This window comes from Populus euphratica, unplaced genomic scaffold, assembly GCF_000495115.2.
Source record: "Populus euphratica unplaced genomic scaffold, PopEup_1.0 scaffold614.1, whole genome shotgun sequence".
Taxonomy (NCBI): Eukaryota; Viridiplantae; Streptophyta; class Magnoliopsida; order Malpighiales; family Salicaceae; genus Populus; species Populus euphratica.
In genome coordinates, this window is record NW_011500193.1 from 83,576 (window position 1) to 104,972 (window position 21,397).

Here is a 21,397-nt window from a genome sequence, read left to right on the forward strand (position 1 = left end):
ATCAAATTGTTAGTGCATACAGCATGAACAATGGACTAGCAGGTACCAAATTGAAAAAAGATGTAAGAAATATTGGAGACCTAATTGGTAAGACTTATAAGTTTGGGATGTAATTGAGAATGATAATGTAGGTATAGTACCAAATTGAGGTCACAAACAAAATTAGAAAGAAAAATAGAAAAAAGCAAAATCATGATAGAAAAGAGCCGACCTTCCTTTGCCCTTCGCCTCTTACCCCCGAGCCAGAGCCGAAGAACTAGCCTGGGAGGCTTCGCAGACTGAGGGGGAGAGAGATAATCGTTAAAAAACAGAGAGAGAGAGAGAAAGAATGGTTTGTTCTCTGTTTCTCTCAAATTCTAGTACTGCTACAACCATCTCATCTCCTTTAGTCCTTTCCCATAAACTGTAAGTCTCTTATTCATACAGTCTCTCCCTCTCCCTCTCCCTCTCCCTATATATTCAAGTATATATTTTTTTTTAATTTGGGTATTTCGGTTATATTTTCGAATATTTGTTTATTTTCTTATCAGAAGATGTACACAAGAACACACAAAAAAAGGGATATATTTCTACACCCCAATTTCAAGAAGCCCTAGAATTGGCCTTGCCAGTATTAAATGTGCTGTGGATGCACCTTATGAAGGTAATAAATTTTTCATTTTCATTTTCATTATTATTATTTGTTAGACGCTTGAATTGTTTTGTTTTGATACTTATGTTGATATATATTTGGATGCAAATTATGGATTAAATTTTTTTTCTTTCTATTTTATCCAAAAAAGAGAGACAAAATGGGTAGAGGGTCAGGTGAACAAGTGTGCTTCTGATATTTTTATGATAAAATGTGTGCATCTCTTTCAATCAATGTGCAGTGTGGGTACTTGTCCTGCTTTCCAAGTATCCATGTCGACGATGCATAGGAGATTTTCTTTAAATTATTGTAGTGACCATGAATGCTCAGGTAAAATGCCCTGCCTATTTAATGAACACACAGAGAACTTTGAAAGAATAATAATGATATTTTGAGTTTGCCTGTTTGATTTTTGTACTATAGGTGATCTTCTTAAACGCTTTTGTTTTCTCCCTTTTCACATTCTGTATGAGTAAGAACTGAACTTTGATTTTACCAAGACCATAAAATTGATTGCAAGTGATGCTTAGTGCATACTTCATCTATTGTTAGCAGATTGCTGCTTATGGTTTATGCTTACGAAGTCTGGTTCCTAGTGGCTCACGTATACAGTTTGTGATCCCTTAATTTTGTCTTACTGTTAGTTTGTTCAAATTATTTTCTCATGTGCATTTACTTCTTCTGTAGGTAACATCCCAAAATTTCCTCGGACGAATGTTTGGGATCCTTATAAGCGTCTAGGTATCAGTCCCTATGCATCTGAAGAGGAAATTTGGAGTTCCCGCAATTTTCTCCTGCAACAATATGCTGGACATGAAACAAGTGAAGAATCAATAGAAGCTGCCTTTGAGAAACTGTTGATGACTAGCTTTAGAGAGAGGAAAAAAACAAAAATTAATTTGAAAACCAGGCTAAAGAAGAAGGTGGAGGAGTCTCCTCCTTGGGTGAAGAATTTACTCGATTTTGTGGAACTTCCTCCGGTGGAAGTCATTTTTAGGAGATTGTTCCTCTTTGCATTTATGGGTGGCTGGAGTATCATGAATTCTGCAGAAGGGGGTCCTGCTTTCCAGGTAGGTTTGGAATTTTCTCTTAGTTGATTATTTTCTCTTGAACTCTTAGATGAAAGTCGATGTTTAGAATTATGATAATAGTCTAGGTGGGCAATATTGCCTTTGAGTTGCTGGCATTGTGTTGAAGCTTCTCCTTTTCAATTCTATCATGTTGAGGTGCTATTGGTAGTTGTGGTTTTGAAAATGATGGGGGTCAAGCATTTAGGAGAATGATGGAGGATACCTGCTTCCCCTAAATACGAAATGTTTTTCAAAAGATTGTGTCCTCTGCCCCCCTTTCTCATTGTATTGAATGCTACACTTTCAGAAATCCCTAGGAGGGTGGATGACAAAGATTTTGGTCCTTGAACCTTAGTGAAATGTCCCATGTGTGTTTGGCTTTGAGGTGGAGGCTGTCCTATCAAATATTTTTTTTTTAATTGTTTGTGAAATCAGGAATAAGCTGTGGTTAAGAGTGCCTTTGTAGTCATCTAATTAGAGCATTAATATGGATCGTAAAACAACTTTTTCCTTGGGCCTCCTTTTTGAAGCCCTGTTCAATGACTATAGCTCTGAATTTGCAATGTTATCAATCAAAATGTCTTGCAATGGTTCTTTATCAATCAAAATGTCTTTTTGGCTGGAAAATGATGTCCACAGTAAGTTTCTCGGTTGGGGACCAAGTGTTGAGTCTTGGGTGATCCTTTAGGCCGGGCAGAGTTGTAATTTCTGCAGGAAATTGCATATTTTTGCGAAACAAGGATATTCTGGTAATTTTGAATTTGGTGTCATTTTTTTCAATAAATATTGCTATTTAGTTTCTTTCCTTGTCAATTTGTTTTTTATGCTGAAGTTGTAGTGCAAATTGATCCTGTGTCTTGAAGTTGCGCTCTTTCATGTTTAATTTTATTTACTTGTCGAATAAGATTGGCTGCATTCAAGTATGTCTGATGTTGAGTTGCTGATTTTCCATGAATTTTAGAATCAGATACAAAATGTCTGACCTAACCATATAATTATGTATTTGAAATTAATCCTAATCAAATATAATTATCCAGGATTGTGTAAATCTTAATCATTTGTGATTATCTGGGACTGTGTATTGGAAGTCCAGATTTGGATAATGAATTGCGATCTTGTCTATGTCTGTTCACAAGATGCATCATAGTGTTATATTTTATAATGATTTATTTTTAATGAAATCTGCAATAACTGGCATGTGAGATGCGGATATGAGTGGAAAAGGAGGTTCCAGAATCGAGTAATGAATTATGATCCTGTCTATGTTTCCTTCACGAGATGCATCATAGTATTATATTGTATAATGATTTTTTTTAAAATGAAATTTGCAATGATTGGCATGTGAGATGTGGATAAGAGTGGAAAAGGAGGTTGGATTCTCATGTCTGACATGAAGCATGGTGGAAATCAACATTTCATCAGAAGCATTTCATATGTGATCCTTGGTTATTTTCCCTAGTATAAATGGAGTAGTTTATGTGTTTTAATTATGCGTGGATATCAATAACATTTATTCTTTGCTCTCTCGTTGAGAGATCAAAGGTTCAGTTCTCTATGAAAGAAGCTTCAATGCATGCAGACTGCAAGACTTTATTTAACATACTTTTCAGGAGATGCCCATCTCCTTTATTTTCCCCTAAAGCATAAGACTCTCATATCCAGGTGTCTATTTCTATATGTAGGCTTTTACCATACCTGATTTTCGCATTTTGTGTTGGACTGCGACCTTTGGGAAGCAGAATAGATTGCAGTCACCTCTTTTTTCTCTGCATCAAGTACTTTAGTCTTGTGCAGGTTGCAGTCTCTTTGGCGGCTTGCATATATTTCCTCAATGAGAAGACGAAGAGCTTGGGCAGAGCTTTCATTCTTGGGTGAGTCAGATAATGAAAAGATTGGAAATTACTTTTCTTTTTAATCTTTTCATTCGTTTTCTTAGTCTTGGGGAGCACGCCCCTTCAAAGGGTGGTGATTTGTGGTTTGGATTGTTGCACTTTCTAAGAGTTCTTTTTGGTCACGCTTGGGACATCTACTTCCCTTGTTGGCATTTCCCCTGCTGCTGTTTTTTTTGCTTTGTCATGTTAATGGTCTAGTGCGCCTGTATTTGAAACTATCCAAGGCGAGATATATTGACACCCGCTTTACAAAAATCTCGAGTACAAGTGACATTTGTATCAGATAATGGATTCAATGAGCATGCCATCTCACTTTAGTATAAAATGGTGGTGTTAGAGCGAGTTCCAACGATGAAACATGTCAATCAAGTGTTTGCATCGAAGAGAAAAAAGAAGGGCAAGAGGAAAACGAGAACCTGTCACTTACCCTCACGCCTATTTATCTCCCAATTTTCAATAAAAAACCCATCTAATTTATTATTTTTGTTTCTTTTATGATCATTGCAGGCTTGGAGCTCTTGCAGCTGGGTGGGTATGTGGTTCTGTATGTGTCCCCGTGATTCCAACAGTTATAATACCCCCATCCTGGACGCTCGAACTAATGACATCTTTGGTATCGTATGTTTTCTTGTTTCTCGGATGTACTTTTCTCAAGTGAGATCTCAGTTGGACAATGTGCTTGTAGACATGATTTTCACGCTTGAAATTAAACGTGCATGTGTACAATTATTTAATTTTATTAAATATGTGAGTTGGAACCATTTTTATTTAAAATATTTTTACAAAAAAAAAAAGATAATTATTTGATTCTTTCATTAGATTTGATATATGTAATCTTGATTTATTTGTGAAACAAGTCAGTCATGCTTTGCAATAATAAGAATTATTATCATAAAAATAAAAATAAAAATTATTATTATAGTTTTAAAACCTGATTTAGAAGTTAATCCGGGTTAATAGAAAAATGAAAATATTTATTATTATATTTTTAAAACTCTACTTGAAACAGTCAAGTTAATTATTGGCTCGAGTTAACATAAAGATAAAAGGAATTATTATTATAATTTTAAAACTTAATTAAAAGATAGATTTAAGAGATCTAGGTTATTTGAAGAGATGGTTAACTTGGGGTTGACTTAAAATTATATAAAAATAAAAATAATAATTATTATAATTTTAAAACCTAACTTGAAGGTAAATTTGGAATAAAAGTTGAAGAAGGCAAATTTGGAATAAAAGTTGAGTCACAACTTGGGATAATTAACTTGAATTAACTCAAATTATATATATCAAAGCAATTTTTAACTTAGTGACTAAAGTTTTTAAATTTGTATATTTGGTTTATATTTTTTTTATATTTAGACTTCATTTTATTTTTGTTGCATTTCAATTCCTAAATGTTGAGGTATGAGAGAAAGTTACTAAAAAAGGAAAAGAGGAGACAAATTGTTTGGTTGTTCATTTTTCAACCATAAAAAAAAAAAAATCTATTTTAATGTCAATAAATATGTTTTTGCAAGGAAAGTTCAATAAAGGTGGCATTGCTTTTTAATCATGTCAGAAAAAGTAAATGAGAGATCGTAAAAAAATTTGATTTGATTTAATTTTTATTTTTTAGAATGATTAAAAAATATTTTACGGTTTAAAATAAGTTTATTAAGTTTTAAGGATGTTTTTGAGGGTTTTTTAGATAAAATCAAATTGAAAGCTAGGATTTTGTTATCAAAGTTAAAATTATAATAGCAAATGACACATTATTTGCATAAATAGATTACGGGTTATATGCATATTATTTAAAAAAAAAATATTTAGTATTGTTTGTCATTTCATATTTTTTATTTTTTAAAAATAAAAAAAAAAGAACTAAATTTATAATCATGACTTTTCAAACATTGGCATACTATGGCTTTTTTCCTTTTAGGCCAAGCATGCTGGCCTAGCCTTCCAAACTCAGAAATTTATAGTTTTTATCTTTAATTTTGATTTGTTATTTTAATTTAATTTTGTATTAATATATTTTTTAATTGTTTAATTTGAATATCATTTACATATTAATTAGTCTTTTTAAAGGTTTTTATAATTTTATAATACCTCAAAGAGATTATTGTAATTTATTTTTATTTTTTTTCTTTTTAAATTTTAGATAAATTAGTTTTATAAGCATTCTGCATATATATGAACTATAATCATTTCCATTAGCAACCAAACTAAACCTTTACGATAAATGCATGAAAAATATATAAAATAAAAAGTTAATTCAACAGAAAATATTTATATTTTTATAATTCTTAGCTTTTGCTTTGAAAGTCAACTTTTCATTTTAGTTTTTTAATTAACTTTCACATTTTTTTTTATTAAATTTATCAATTAATATATTTTTAATTAATTATAATAAACACATACATTATTTTTTTTCTTTCAGATCAACCCCAATCCTCCTCTCATACATTAACTAGTAATCACAAATGATTTTTAGGAGGAAAATAAAAACTCAGTCCGGCCCATCCAGGCCCATTTAAGTACTTACCTGCCCATGTAGACACGAGCCCCCCAATCAAAACATAGTACAATGGATGGACAGCCCATATCCAAAAGGACAAATAATTCACGCATGATGGGTGGGACCCTGTATTTCTTAATTAGAAAAACAAAAGAAAAAACGCAGGCACCCACCTAACCTCCTTTTTCTCCTTTTTTTTCTAAAAGAAAAAACGCAGGCCCCCCCCTAACCTCCTTTTTCTCCTTTTTTTTCTTTTTCTTTTTTTTTTTTTTTACTGTGGTTGACTTTTTGTTATTATGCTTTTGTGTGGTATTGAATTTTTTAAAAAATATATATTTTTATTTCAAAATATATAAAAATATTTTTTTAATTATTTTTACTTTTAATGTTAACATATTAAAATTATTTTAAAATGTTAAAATAATAATTTGATTGTTGACACATTTTAAACAAACCACGTCTTGGTCTTGCCCCTACCTTCCAAGTGAATAAATAGCCAACAACCATTCTAATACATTGTATTTTATTAAAAAGAAATTGAATTATATTTAAAAAAACTATATTATTTTTTTTTAAAATGAATATAAAAAAATAAAAAAATTATTTTAATATACATTTAAAATAAAAATATATTTTAAAAAATAATTTATATAGTAATATGAAGAATGTTCAGCTGAATAATATGATAATAGTTGTTTTTTAACTGTTTTTTATATGTTAAAGTAATATTTTTTTAATTTTAAAAAATATTTTTAACGTAATATATTAAAATAAAAAAATTATTTTTTTTTAATTAATTAATTAATTTTTTTATTTTTTGTTTTTTTGTTTTTGAGAAATGGCGTTCCCAAAGGAGGGCAAGCTAGTTTGAAACAACGCTCCTACACCCGTCACCCCTTTGCTTTCATCGCTCTCTGGCGGACATTTCCACGTCCCATCCTCTCCCTCGCATTATTTATTCAAGCAAAGCCAACAACCCAACTTCCCCTACCAAAAACATACTTCTTCCGAAGCCCAAAAACACCAGCACCAAAATGGCCTTGGCTACACAACCAGCCACCAACTTCTTCAACAAAAAGAACCCTTTATTCAATAGCTTCTCTACAAAACAACCCAAAATATCAACACGGTCTTTAGTTATCAGAAACTCCGCGACTGTGGCTCCACCATCAACGGTCAGGGTTGCTAAAGAATGCAAGGTGAAGTCAGTGAAGGCGAGGCAGATCATTGATAGCAGAGGGAATCCTACCGTTGAGGTTGATCTCGTCACTGATGATCAGCTTTACCGATCGGCTGTGCCAAGTGGGGCTTCTACTGGGATCTATGAGGCTTTGGAACTTAGAGATGGAGATAAAAGTGTTTATGGTGGCAAGGGTGTGCTTAGTGCTGTTCAAAATGTTAATAACTTTTTGGGTCCTAAGCTTCTTGGTGTTGATGTCAGGTAAATTAAATATGTTACTAGTATAAAAGTAGATTTTTTTCAATTTCAGTTACTGTTCTTATATGTTTCTTGGTTTCGTTTTATTTTGGAAAATGTAAATATTATTGCTGTGTTTATGAGATGTATATAGATATGATTTTTGAGAAAGTGGAATGAATTTCTGAGCTGCATAATCTTTCTTGACATTTGACTAGAAATCAAGCTGATGTGGATGCTATAATGCTGGATATTGATGGAACTCCAAATAAGGCAAAATTGGGTGCTAATGCTATTCTTGGAGTATCCCTGAGTGTGTGCCGTGCTGGTGCAGGGGCCAAGGGAGTTCCATTGTATAAACACATCCAGGAAATATCAGGAACCAAGGAGCTTGTTATGCCTGTTCCAGCTTTTAATGTCATTAATGGAGGCAGTCATGCTGGAAATAATCTGGCCATGCAAGAATTTATGATTCTGCCCGTAGGTGCTACCAATTTCGCCGAAGCTCTCCGAATGGGCAGCGAAGGTTGGCTAATTATTTCTATCTGTTCTAGCCGTACATTTACTGTCTTTTAATTATAAATGTTTGTTGGTTATTTGATATTTTCCTCCACCTGAAACGGGGAGGAGAAAAAAAAGAATTAAACTACAGTTAGTTTAGCATCATGAATCAAAGCTGAAATGGATGTGGATTTAATATTGTTGTCAACCTTATGCAGTAGTTCCACCTGCAGTTTCTAATTATGTGGTTTCTGAAGTTAAGATCTTTTATTATGATTACCATGGATGGAGATGTTCTTTAGTGTTGCCCTTACTTCAAGTCCCCATCTGTTATGACAACGAATGATAACTGTTTTATTTCTTAACGTGACAGTGTATCATACACTGAAGAAAATTATTGAGAAAAAATATGGACAAGATGCTTGCAATGTTGGAGACGAGGGGGGATTTGCTCCCAATGTTCAGGATAACAGGGAAGGACTAGTTTTGCTCATGGATGCGATTGAAAAGGCTGGATACACAGGAAAGGTAGACAGCAGTCAGTTTCTTTTTCTGTTTATGCTGCGGGTAAAATTTTCCTTATACTTAATTTGAACACAAAATAATGATGCAGATCAAGATAGGAATGGACGTTGCTGCTTCAGAGTTTCTCAAAGATGGAAAATATGATTTGAACTTTAAAAACCAACCAAATGATGGAGCTCATGTGCTCTCAGCCCAAAGCCTTGGTGACCTCTACAAGGATTTTGTCAAGGAATTCCCTATTGTGTCTATTGAAGATCCCTTTGACCAGGATGACTGGAATTCATGGGCTTCACTACAATCTTCAGTTGATATCCAGATTGTTGGAGATGACTTGTTGGTCACAAATCCAAAGAGAATCGCTGAAGCAATTCAGAAAAAGGCTTGCAATGGCTTGCTACTGAAGGCGAGCATAAAATCTATCATTTTCTCGTTTTCTTATTCCTTATACAGAAGTTACAGTCTTTATCTATTTCTGCTCTCAGAAAATGGAATTTGCAAGTAAAAGTTTTTCCACACTGATGGTGTAATTAAATTGTTTCATCTTGATCCATTGACTTGCAGGTTAACCAGATAGGTACAGTGACTGAATCCATTAGAGCAGCACTTGACTCTAAAGCTGCAGGTTGGGGTGTGATGGTCAGCCACCGTAGTGGTGAAACTGAGGATAACTTCATAGCTGATCTTTCTGTTGGCTTGGCCAGTGGACAGGTTTATTATCTAAACTCCTTATACTATGCCAGATAAACTGCACCATTCATTTGTTATGGATTTGACTGTACTTGTTGTGTTGTATAGATCAAGACTGGAGCTCCTTGCAGAAGTGAGCGGTTGGCCAAGTATAATCAGGTAAAAACTGTAACCTCTTGTCTGCTCTTTGCCCTTTCAAATATTGCTGCAGATGTCTCTCTTATTCCTATCAACCCCCCCATCGTTTACTTTCAGCATTCTTATTTTCAAGTATGATGCTTTTTCCACCTCTAGGCAACACCTAGACCTCTCTCTCACAAACGGACATGGAGAGGGCTGAAAATGCAGCTAGCAACAATTCTGATATCAGTGCAGTATTGCATGATTGTAGCATATTCACAATGTGGTAGCTTCCTGTAGGTCTAGTTAGATCAGGTTGATAACAATTAGAGCCCATTTTAGGAGATTTGGCTTAATTGGGTGATCTGATAAACCCATTTTAAAACATTCTCGACGGACTGAGATTTTGATACAACAAAGAGGAATCGGTATCCTTTCTGCTTATCTCATAAGCTAAAGATTTTATCATCCATCTCCCAAGAATCTTGTGCTTATGTAAAGCCTTTCTTTGTTCAATAATCTTGCCTATGTTCTCTTAGCTGCAGAAAATGGTTCTGTTTATTTCATTTGTTCAAATCTACAGTCATCACTTTACTGGTGAATTTCAATTTGCTTGCAGCTTCTGCGCATTGAAGAGGAACTTGGAAATGTGCGATATGCTGGTGAAGGTTTCAGATCCCTTTAAGGATATTTTGTGGAAAAGGAATTGGATCAAATTTAGCGTCATGCAATTCCAGAGCTACAAGTTCAGTGGACCTGGAAAGTCTAGTGAGATTTTTTACCTAACCAGTCAGCATGTATGCCTAGAAACAATTTCCTGATCAGCTTGGCATTTTAACTTCCAAGTGTTGATGGGAACAATTGTGCCTCGGAATAAGAAAGTTCAGCTGGTCTGTGCTAGAAAGCTGAACTCGGTTAAATGTGACTTTGTGAGTTGGTTCCAGATCTGTACCGCTGCTGTTTCTATGTTGTCTTATATAATAAGTTTCTTTGCTATCTAAACTCATTAAATTTAAATGACTAGATTTTCTCCTTTTCATATCATTCTGCTACATGCTAGGTAGCTGAACTTTTGCACTACTTTTGAAGTTCTCCATCTCTAATCTACGCATTAAGTTTTCATGCTTGAAATCACGACAGTAGCCTCTTTGGTGGTCCAGCATCTCTGGGTCTCTCGAGTGCGCTGTTAGAACTTTTAAGCACAAAGAATGACCTGTGCTAGTCTGTGGAGGTTGACTGAGATCGGAATATCAAACAGCAGGTGCTATAAATCCATCTGAAGCTAAGATCCATTGCTGTATGTGCAGTTCTTTCTCATGTTGCTAGCGTGTTTCAAAGAAGAGAAATTTACAAGCTACAACTCAAGCCATGCCATGGATAGAACTAGATTTTATAATTTGGTTTATTCAACTGCATGATAAATAAAAAAGCAATGGTATAAAAAATAAATAAAATAAAAGCAACAGCAGTTAAAAAAAAAAAAAAAACCGATGATGATGCATAAGTTCCCAGTAATGACAACTCATCTCTTGAAACTCTTGTGCTTGTCCGTCTCATCTCAGACTGTTTGGTGGAATCCCATTCCCAACGAATACATGGCGCGACGTTCTTTACTGTTTGGTGGAAGCCCATTCCCAACGAATACGTTCCTGTGTCATCTGGAGACAGATGGCGCGACGTTCTCTAGAGTAAGGAAATCAACAGGCAGGTGACATGTTGACCCATAAAAAAAAAATGTTTTTCAATATTCTAAAAAGATAAAAAGATATTGAAAAGATATCTATATAATTTACTCATAATAAAATAAAAATTAAAAAAATTATCAAAACTACATTTCTAATTAATCTAAAGATAAGAAAAAAAAAGTAAATTAATAAAACATTTAAGATAAAAATAAAAAAATCAAATTCCAAAAAAAATAATTTAAACTCAGTAGAAAAACATAAACTTGGATAAGCTTACTAAACCATCAAGGCCTAGCCATGCAAATAAAACAACTCAATAACAGATAAATTAAAAAAATTATAAAATTTAATTTTTAATTTAACTTAATGTTTAAGAATAAAAATATTCAATCTAAAAAAAATTAAAAAAAAATCGATTAACTCAAGTTAACTTATTAAACTAGTTATATAAATTATGAGACCTGGATAATTTTATAAAAAAATAAAAACAAAATTATAAAATATAATTTCTTGATTAACCTAATATTACATGATGAAATTAAAATAATAATTAAAAAATTTAAAAGATCAACATTAATCCATTTATTCTTTTAAATTCGTGATCCAACTTTTGATATGGAGATTATCTCTTAGTATAAATAAATAAAAAATCATGAAAATTTAATTTTTAATTTATTAAATATAAAATTAAAAAAAAACAATAAAAAAATAAAAAGTAAATTTGACATAAAAAATGAACACCTTGCTATCTCGGAGTGTTCAACACGAAAAAAGAAAAAAAGCGAGGAGAAGAAAGAAAATGCCCCTATAGTCGCACCGTGGACGCTGCGTCAAATGAAAAAACTCGCTTCCAAAACTGATGAGAAACCTACACATGCTGCCAGAGAGTGACAACTTCTCTACAACACTGACACATGTTGTAGGTACCAACCACTCTTCCCTTCCCTTCTCTTGCACATTCAAGTTATGTTTGAAAATGCGTGCAATTCATGCTCTAAAAATATTTTAAGTTTTTGATTTTTTATTTAAAATAAATTTTATTTATATTTTCATATCATTTTAATATAGTAATGTTAAAAATAATTTTTTAAAAATAAAAAATTTTATTTTAATATATTTTTAAACCAAAAATATTTTAAATCATTAACACTATCATAATTTGAAGCTTAACTATCAATGTAGTCCCTCATTTGTTTTAGTTTCAAATGTGGTTATATATGTCTTAAGTTTTTTTAGATGAATATAATTAAATTTATCTTGCCAAACTAAACATTAACTGGGAAAAAGAAATATAATTAAAGAAAAAGAAATCATGATAGATTAATGTTGTAATCTACAGTGATCTCTAGGAGGTCACGGTAACGACTTAGTTTTTTTTTTCTAATTTAATTTAATGCTATGAGTGAGATGTTCATTTCAAAATGGTTTGTAATACGTTCTGTGTTGTTTATATAATATTTCTCAGCGCGTCCAACAACAGACAAGAGATAGAATGTTTGTGAACGCAACCAGTAGGATGCTGATAAGCTGACAAATAATCAGATCAAAAGCGGCAGTTTTCGGCAAGAAGCCGCGCGCTAGAAATGCCATCTACCAGCTGATCATATCCATTTCAGGGCTTCCTTTCATCAATGTTTAGAAGATACTGCTTTACATACCACGCCATCTACCAGCTGATCATATCCATTTCGGGGCTTCCTTTCATCCATGTTTAGAAGATACTGTTTTACATACCAGCTAGGTTCTACAAGACTCCAGTGGATCATTTATCAAACAAAATAATTAACAAAGCATAACTCTTTCAGCTGTTGAGAAAAATAAGCTACATTTTGGTTCAAGTTGCAGGTCTGGGGCAAAGTCTCGAGCATAATGATCAAAAGTACCCTATGATACACTGAGCATCAACAAAACTGCAACAATCTGAGACCCCAGCAGTACGTGGTAACAAAAGAATAAATAACAGGGTTCTATAACCATACAATTCGCTGAAGGTAGAGATGACTCTTACAGCTTACTGAGAACTACAGATTTATGAGGATTTTCTGCATTTCAAGTCATTTTATCCTACTGAAGAAAAAAGAGAGCAAAAAGATATCCTCAGCTATGTAATTAAAGAGAAATCATCCACTGAGTTCAAAATTCAACATTCCAGTTGCAGTTAGAGTTAGCAATAACATGATCCTGAGTATACAAAACTGGGAAGAGAATTACAGGTAATGTATTGATCAAACAGATGAGAGTTAAACCTTGACAGTTCGTCCAGTGTATGCTCCTTGGCGCATATAGAGATCAGGTGTTTCTACCTCAGCAAGCCATGCATGGTCATCTAGTTTTATATCGCTTAACTCATCTCCATTTCCTATAGCTGCATGGTGACATGTTAAAAAGCTATTCAGCTTTGTTGCATGGCTAAACAAGAATCCAATATGAATTTCACATGCTTCGACTCGTATATGCAGCAAGAATAGTAGAACAGCAAGGAAAGGGGAAAAAAACGGTGACTCTTTGTTGCATGGCTAAACAAGAATCCAACATGAATTTCACATGCTTCGGCTCGTGTATGCAGCAAGAACAGTAGAACAGCAAGGAAAGGGGAAAGAAACGGTGACTGAAATTATAATAATGAAAGGAAATAAAGGTTACTTACAGGATGTGGAATAAGGATAGTCATGGTAATAAGTACATTTTCTGCCTGCATCTTCTCTGTAAGGAGGTGTAAGAATGTCAAGCACAGCACAAGGGGTGACTGCAGTGAAACAATGCAGATTCCCACCACTTTTTGGGAACAATACTGACGTCCCACAGGGAGCTGTCAAGACTTTATCAACTGTTAACTTCGCCAACAATACTGCCAAAGATGGGCATCATTAGCCCGCACCTCTTTATACTTGAAACTCTAACGCATAAGATAGTGACTATAGCCAGTGATACCTATTTTACTCTTTGTAACCCAAACTAAAGTAAAACATGATCCAAACAAACAGCAAACTTACAGACAGATTTTAGTGAACGCACCTACAGGGGACAGAAGTCCACAATGTTAGTTACAGTCAGTCTCATATTCTGATATCATATCACAAGGTTTTTAATGGCCTGTATTTGGTGGAAGTTCATACCTGTGTATTTGAAACTATAATTCAATAGACCAACTTCAATTCCAAACACCGCTAAATGATGCCAGACAACTTAGCCCATAAAGGGCTGCTTTACAATAGTGTTGTCAAAGGCAAAAGGCACTAAAAGGCGCGAAGCCTGTAAAATGCCTGAGGTGCTCCCCTGAAAGAACCAAGGGAATATGCTATAAATTTGCTTTACAATAGTGTTGTCAAAGGCAAACGGCACTAAAAGGCACGAAGCCTGTAAAATGCCTAAGGTGCTCCCCTGAAAGAACCAAGGCAACATGCTATAAATTAAAATAAATAAATATATAGATATATATATATATTGTATTATATTATATAAATCTAAAATATATATCTTCTCAATTAAGTTTTGATCATTAGAAAATCAAAAGAAAATATAAAATACCATAACATAGTCATATAAAGTTATATTTTTCACCCTAAAACAGAACAAGATAATTTAAAGTGGTAACCAAAAAGATTAAAATACAAAAACAAAAAGTTAAAAATTGTGGTAGCATAACACCTTTAAAATTGACATGTGAAGAGAGAGAACAAATAGCATGGGGGAGAGAGAGCAGAAGCTTGAAGAATAAAGAAATTAATTGAGAAAAAAACAAAAAGATGACAATAATAAAATATAGATGTGTTGTTCTCCAACTCCCATGGTTGAAAATAGAAAGTGTGGCTAGTGTTTCTCTTCTAAGTGTATGTTTGTCTTCCACTTTATTGATTTTTTTATCCTTTTTTTTAAAATACCCCTAAGTCGTTTCTTGTGTTAAATTAAAACATGGATAAATAAGTCAAAATATAAATGAGTTTAAAAAATCCAACATAAAAAGAAAAACTTCATGCAGGTGCTAGCTTTAACACCTTGCACCCACTCACAAGGCGCTCGTGTAGGCAATGCTTCATTAAAATCCATTGCCTGTGGCTAATATAGGCGATGAGGCCTCGCTTGGCTTGGCCTGGAGTGCCTCAATGCCTTTTGACAACACTACTTTATAGGGCAAATTAAAGTATTATTGCCAACAGGCTAACTATTTGAAAAGTGACATCATCAGTCAGTTACTTTAACTAATTAATACCAAGAAATTCTCATTACATACCCATGCACATAGATACATACACTCATTGACTCATGCACACAAAGATGTATACATATTTACTTATCTGAACACATACAAATACACATATAATATGGGATGTCGGGTCTGAACAATATAATGGTTCTGAATAAAAACCATCTCTATTATGGGGCATGGAACAAGTGAAAATTATCTATATTAGGCCAATAATTTCATTACTAGTCTGCTCAGCTTTTGATTAAACAGAAAAATGTTAGCCAGCAACCATCAACGTATCTGAGCTTGCTTAGGGTGATGCATCATGGAGCCTTGATTTTATCTAGTAAGAAGAAAATGCAGTAAGATATACATTCCTTAGATTGCAGAGACAACTGACAAAAAGCATTTGAATCCATGGATTTTCATTTCAACTTGATCTTGCTTTTGAAAAAAGTGAATCATTGATTAAAGCTGGACCCAAACTAGGAGTGGATAGAAGAGAAATACTCAAATAACTGTAGATGATTTGGAATTAAAACCCCAAATGAGCACACAAACTATTCCAATTCTTGATGGTAATAATAATAAAAAAAAAAGATAGTGAAAGTTCTAAAACTGACAGGTTGAATGTTGAAATGGCTCTCAAAAGGCAAACCTGCTGGATAACCAGGCCCTTTGCTTTTTTGGTAACGGGAAGGCTCGACCCAGTCATAAGCTTTCACATGCAAAGAGCCATATAGAACTTTGCTGAAAACTGTCATACTAGGATGGTCATGAAGTGGAATAACGGAAGAAGTTGGAAAGCAAAATATACACATCTGCATAAAGAGAATCGTCATATCAAACAACTTTAAACATCAATCTGCACTTCCAGCCTACTTCTCAAAATCAGAATATATTATTCAAATAAAAAAACTACTCAAACAATATCAAGGAGAACTTCAGCACAAATATTTTGTTAGTCGAGAAGCACAAACACCAGCAAAGAAGAAAATTTAAGAAGTGAAATGGTACTAAATTAATTCTAACTATCATTACCAAAATCTACCAACAAATCGATATATATATATATATATATATATATATAACTGAAATGAAACACAATAGCTATACCCCAACATGAACAAAATCATTTTTCAGAAAGAAGATGGTAAAGCTCACCGTAAAACTATCACATTTATAAATATCTAAGTATGTTATGGATTGATCCCATCGAGCAACCGAGTTTCCTCTATCATCATCTCGATTTTCCTCTCTAAGCCCTACATCAGCAGGGCCAACCGTGTCTGTAAAACAGCAGAGCAGTGCACGGAAATTTGTAGCTTAGAGTACTAGCAAGCTAAATAATGAAGCACGTAACGAAATGTCACTCATTCCATAACTATAAGAGAAATTTGAGAATCAATATATTGATGCAGCAATAATGCGTTGGCTCTTCCAATATTATTGCAAATGTATGTCATTTCATACTTTCATCCTTAAGTTGTATCATGAGAACTCTGCTAAAGTTTTCTAATTCCAACAAAAGCTGAAGGGATAACCAATACACACACACACACACATACTGTACAAATTCCAATTATTCTTAAAAGGTTTCACCTTTTCAAGTTCAGCTTCATAACAAAGGAAAGCCCACTTGAGAATTGAAGTAAACAACATAAGAAGAAAATTATAAATATAATAAGAGCAAATAAAAAAATGAAATACCTAAAAGATAGCAGAGTTTCTGGATGGCACGAGAGGAAGGAGGTACCCCAGAGGGTGTAAAGGTCTTGCAGAGTTCATATAAAGCTTGAACTTTGGAAGATGAATTCTGCTGCTCTACCATGTTTATGTGATTTCTAACAGTGAAAAAGGTCAGCAGTTTTTGCGTGCTCTGATTACCAACCTTTCTTGCCTTATAAAGATCGTAAGAGATTGTTTTCCATTGTGTTTGCTAAATAATTTATTATGCTAAAATATATAAATAATTTTTTTTATTTTTAAAAAAATTATTTTTGATATTAATATATTAATATGATTTAAAAATATTAAAATATTTAAAAAAAATTATGATTTAAAAATATTAAAATATTTAAAACAATTTAAAAAAATTTAAAATTTAATTTTTTAAAAAATATTTTTAAAATATAAAAATAAACAGGCGCTAACTATTTGTTATTATTTAGTGTGTTTTTTGCTACTCATAATTGCATTTTAGAATTTTGAGAATATTTTGATTGTGTAAATTATAAAAAATAAAATAAAATACATGGGGAAAGTAGTATAATCTTTTTTTTTAGATTCCTATAGTATTTCTATTTCTTAACATATAATTTTTCTTTTTTATATTTATAATTGTTTTAAAAAAAATTTGATTTTATTTTTTAATATTAAGATGATCAATAATTTAACTTTATAATTTTTTTATTTTATCTTTTTATAAGATTAAATGGTTACAAATTTTTTAAAGTAACTTAGTTTATCCTAATTTATGGATTTAGTGGGTTTTTTTTATTTTTTCTCTGTTAAAAAACTATTTTTAGAAAAAATTATATTATTAAATTTTAAAAAAAAACAAAAATTAAAAAATATAAGGAAATTCATTGTTCACCCAACACTCGTTACACTATAAATTATAATGGTAATCCACAATATTTTTCTTTTTTATTTTTTTATTTTTTATTTTTTTATAATTTTATTTAAATATATTTTTATCAATTTTATCTTTTAAAATTGATATTATTAAGAATTTATCTTTGTAATTTACTTCTTTTTATTTTATCTTTATATAAGATTAGTGTGGTTTATGAGCTCACCAAGGTAACTCATGTTGCCACAGTTTACGAGTTTTGTAGATTTTAACTTTATATCTAAAAATACATCTCGGTATTGAGTAGATATTTGATTTTATAATTATCTATTTTTGTTACTATATAGTTAAATAAAAAATAAATTAAAAAAATTATAATAACATTGGAGTTCATAACCTGGTTCAAATGTTTGGTGTATTAGACCAGCTTATTTTATTTATATGCTTGACGAATTTACTTATCGATAGAATATGTTTATTTTTTATTATTTTATTATATTTTATTTATATGCTTGACGAATTTACCTACCGATAGAATATGTTTTTTTTAATTATTTTTAATTTATTTTTTTAATTTCATTATTTAATATTAGATTAGTTAAAAAAATAAACTATATTATTGATTTTTGTTTCCTTTATAGAGATAATTGTCTAAAAAAATATGTTTATTTTTAGGTCGGTGTTCAATTTTATGAGCATATGTTTTTACCATATAATTATAAAAAAGTTATTAAACTCAATAAAGTTTATAATTCAGGTTAGGTTACGGGGGAGTCAATCCAATATATCATTATCTTAATAATTTTTTAAAAAAATTATTATCTTAAATTTTATAAAAAAATTAAGTCATATTTTTATGGATTATCAAAATTATATTTGAATATATAAAATCAATTAATTTAAATTAAATTAAATCTTATATAATTTAATTAAAAAGTTAAGTTAGACAAAAAAATTAAATCAAAAGATTTTAAAATTAATCAAGTTGATTAAATTTAATAATACTATTAAAAAATCTCTTTGTGTATATATATATATATATATTCAAACCATTACAAAGTGCGGGTGAATATACTGATGCCCTACATGCTCGCGTACAATATTTTGGATGCATGGTAAATTCTCAAGTACATGGAACATTTATTGATGGTAACTCACATGTAGCTTTTTGTGTACCTCCTCATTTTTATTTTTATTTTAACCATTCAACCACACACATTAAGTGGTCAGTCTGTGACATGTATAATAATTTTTTTTACCATTCAATTGATTTCGGCAGTAATATCCCATCACGTCACCAGCTTTTAACTGGAAAGGAAATAGTAGAAGTTGTCTTTAAACACGCATTCTGATTCTTTATAGGATAAAACTAGTTAGATGATCCGTATGCTGTGGGTTAATTATTTTATAAAAAATATTAAAAAATATAAAATTTAAAAATGTTAGGTTTTTTTGTAAAATTATTCTAAAAAGTTTTGGATTAAAAGTAATATTTATAATATGAATAATAATATTAAACTTGCATGACTCAAGTTTAAGTGGGTTTGATTGCAATACAAAATACAATAACTTTGGATATGGGTTTGACGGCAAGGTTGTATCATAAAAATATAATAATTAAATAGATTAATTAAAAAAATAAAAAAAATCTAACATGAAGAAAATAATTAATGAAGAAAAAGAAAAAATATATGAATTAATTGGGTTAATCCTTCAAGTCAGGTTAACTCGTTAAACCTTAGATTCATATCGTGAAAGTTTGATAACTAAACAGAAAAAAAATGACGGATTAACCAAGAATTAACTGGGCAAACCTGTCAAACCCAGGATCCGTGTCATAAAAGTTTAATAACTAAATAGAAAAAAAAATTAACATTAACAAAAAAAATTAATTAAAAAGGAAAACAAAATGCATCAGCCTTTTTACTGTGGACTGCACTGTATAGTTTACAGTCAAAGGCATAAAAAAGGCAAAAAAAAGCTAACTGGTTAAAAAAACTAATGAAGAAAAAAAAATCTAAATTAACCGAGTAACCCATCAAACCTGAGATCCGTGTCATAAAAGTCTGATAACTAAATAGAAAAAAAAGTTAACATAAACAAACCAAATTAGAAGGAAAAAAATTAATTAAAAAAGGAAAAGACAAAAAAAAATAAAAAACATATACGGAGAAAAAAACAAATGAAAAAAATCTGAATTAACTGGGCTAACCCGTCAAACTTGAGATTCGTGTCATGAAAGTTTATAACTAAATAGAAAAAAAAGTTAACATAAACAAACCAAATTAGAAGGAAAAAAATTAATTAAAAAAGGAAAAGACAAAAAAAAATAAAAAACATCAGTCTTTTTACTATGGACTGCATACAATATTAAAAGATGAAATTAAAAGAAAAAAAAAACTAATGAAGAAAAAGAAAAAAAAATCTTAATCAACTGGGTTAACTCGTCAAATTAGGTCAACCCGTCAAATCTGGAATTCGTGTCATGAAAGTGTAATAACTAAATAGAAAAAATATTTAATATTAATGAACTAAATTAAAAAAAAAAGATTAATTAAAAAGGAAAAAGAAAAAAAGCCACAGGAAGAAAAAAAACTAATGAAAAAAAATCTGAATTAATTGGGTTAACCTGTCAAATCAGGTTAACCCATTAAATCTCGGATCCGTGTCATGAAAATTTGATAATTAAATAAAAAATTTAATATTAAAAAAGTAAATTAAAAAACAAAAAAAACTAAAAAAACTAAAGGCATCAACTTTTTCAATGTGTACCGCACTGTGCAGTCCACAGTGAAAGGCTTAAAAAGAAAAAAAGCAAAAACATATGCCATAGGTAAAATGTTTTTCTTAAGGCTTAAAAAGAAAAAAAAACAAAAGCGTATGCCACAAGTAAATTTTTTTTCTTGAATAAAAAATATAAAAAAGACTAAGATCTAAAAGTGTTAGGTATTTCTGTAAAAATAAACCCAAAAGCCTTAAGTTTAACTGTAACGCTTGACCCAAGAGTAATATTTATAATATTAAACTTACATGACTTAAGTTTAAGTGACTTTGGCTATAACACTAGACCTAAGAGCCTTGGATGTCGATCTGACTGCAAGGTCGTGTCATAAAAGTGTGATAATTAAATAGATTAATTAAAAAGAAAAAAACAAAGGAAAACACCAATAGAAAAAAAAAAACTAATGAAGAAAAAGAAAAAAAATCTGAATTAATTGGGTTAACTTTTCAAATCAGATTAACTCGTCAAACCTGAGATTCATGTTATGAAAGTTTGATAACTAAATAGAAAGAAATTTAATATTAACAAACTAAACTAAATAAAAAAATTAATTAAAAAGAAAAAAACAAAGGAAAACACCAATAGAAAAAAAAAAACTAATGAAGAAAAAGAAAAAAAATCTGAATTAATTGGGTTAACTTTTCAAATCAGATTAACTCGTCAAACCAAGTTAACCCATTAAACTTGGGATCCGTGTCATGAAAGTATGATAACTAAATAAAAAAAATTTAACATTAACAAACTAAATTACAAAAAATTATTAAAAGAAAAAAAATGAATGGGTTAACCTAGAATTAACTGGGTTAATCCATGAAATCAGGTTAAC

General features: G+C 31.1%; 3 protein-coding genes across 4 annotated transcripts; 2 read left to right on the forward strand and 1 right to left on the reverse strand.

The window, feature by feature from the left end:
- The first annotated feature begins 210 nt into the window (after nucleotides 1-210).
- On the forward strand, nucleotides 211-4,367 carry LOC105111744 (uncharacterized). Of its 2 annotated transcripts, none has more exons than XM_011007191.1 (5): nucleotides 211-405; nucleotides 534-643; nucleotides 1,319-1,701; nucleotides 3,496-3,572; nucleotides 4,101-4,367. In XM_011007191.1, exons 1-5 carry the CDS (start codon nucleotides 329-331, stop codon nucleotides 4,249-4,251), a joined length of 798 nt encoding a protein of 265 aa, XP_011005493.1. In that variant the 5' UTR covers nucleotides 211-328; the 3' UTR covers nucleotides 4,252-4,367. The 2 variants fall into 2 exon arrangements, with proteins under 2 accessions (XP_011005493.1, XP_011005491.1); XM_011007189.1 differs by having other exon boundaries at nucleotides 212-405; nucleotides 531-643.
- Nucleotides 4,368-6,974: 2,607 nt separating this feature from the next.
- On the forward strand, nucleotides 6,975-10,382 carry ENO1 (enolase 1). The gene is made up of 7 exons (XM_011007192.1): nucleotides 6,975-7,534; nucleotides 7,729-8,036; nucleotides 8,385-8,539; nucleotides 8,625-8,939; nucleotides 9,098-9,244; nucleotides 9,332-9,382; nucleotides 9,963-10,382. The coding sequence occupies exons 1-7, from the start codon at nucleotides 7,128-7,130 to the stop codon at nucleotides 10,026-10,028; spliced, it is 1,449 nt and encodes a 482-aa protein (XP_011005494.1). The 5' UTR covers nucleotides 6,975-7,127; the 3' UTR covers nucleotides 10,029-10,382.
- A 2,727-nt stretch (nucleotides 10,383-13,109) lies between these two features.
- On the reverse strand, nucleotides 13,110-17,124 carry LOC105111746 (2-aminoethanethiol dioxygenase-like). The gene is made up of 5 exons (XM_011007193.1): nucleotides 16,925-17,124; nucleotides 16,379-16,503; nucleotides 15,873-16,035; nucleotides 13,676-13,876; nucleotides 13,110-13,393 (listed from the first exon to the last, which is right to left on the reverse strand). Exons 1-5 carry the CDS (start codon nucleotides 17,043-17,045, stop codon nucleotides 13,269-13,271), a joined length of 735 nt encoding a protein of 244 aa, XP_011005495.1. The 5' UTR covers nucleotides 17,046-17,124; the 3' UTR covers nucleotides 13,110-13,268.
- Nucleotides 17,125-21,397: the final 4,273 nt, after the last annotated feature.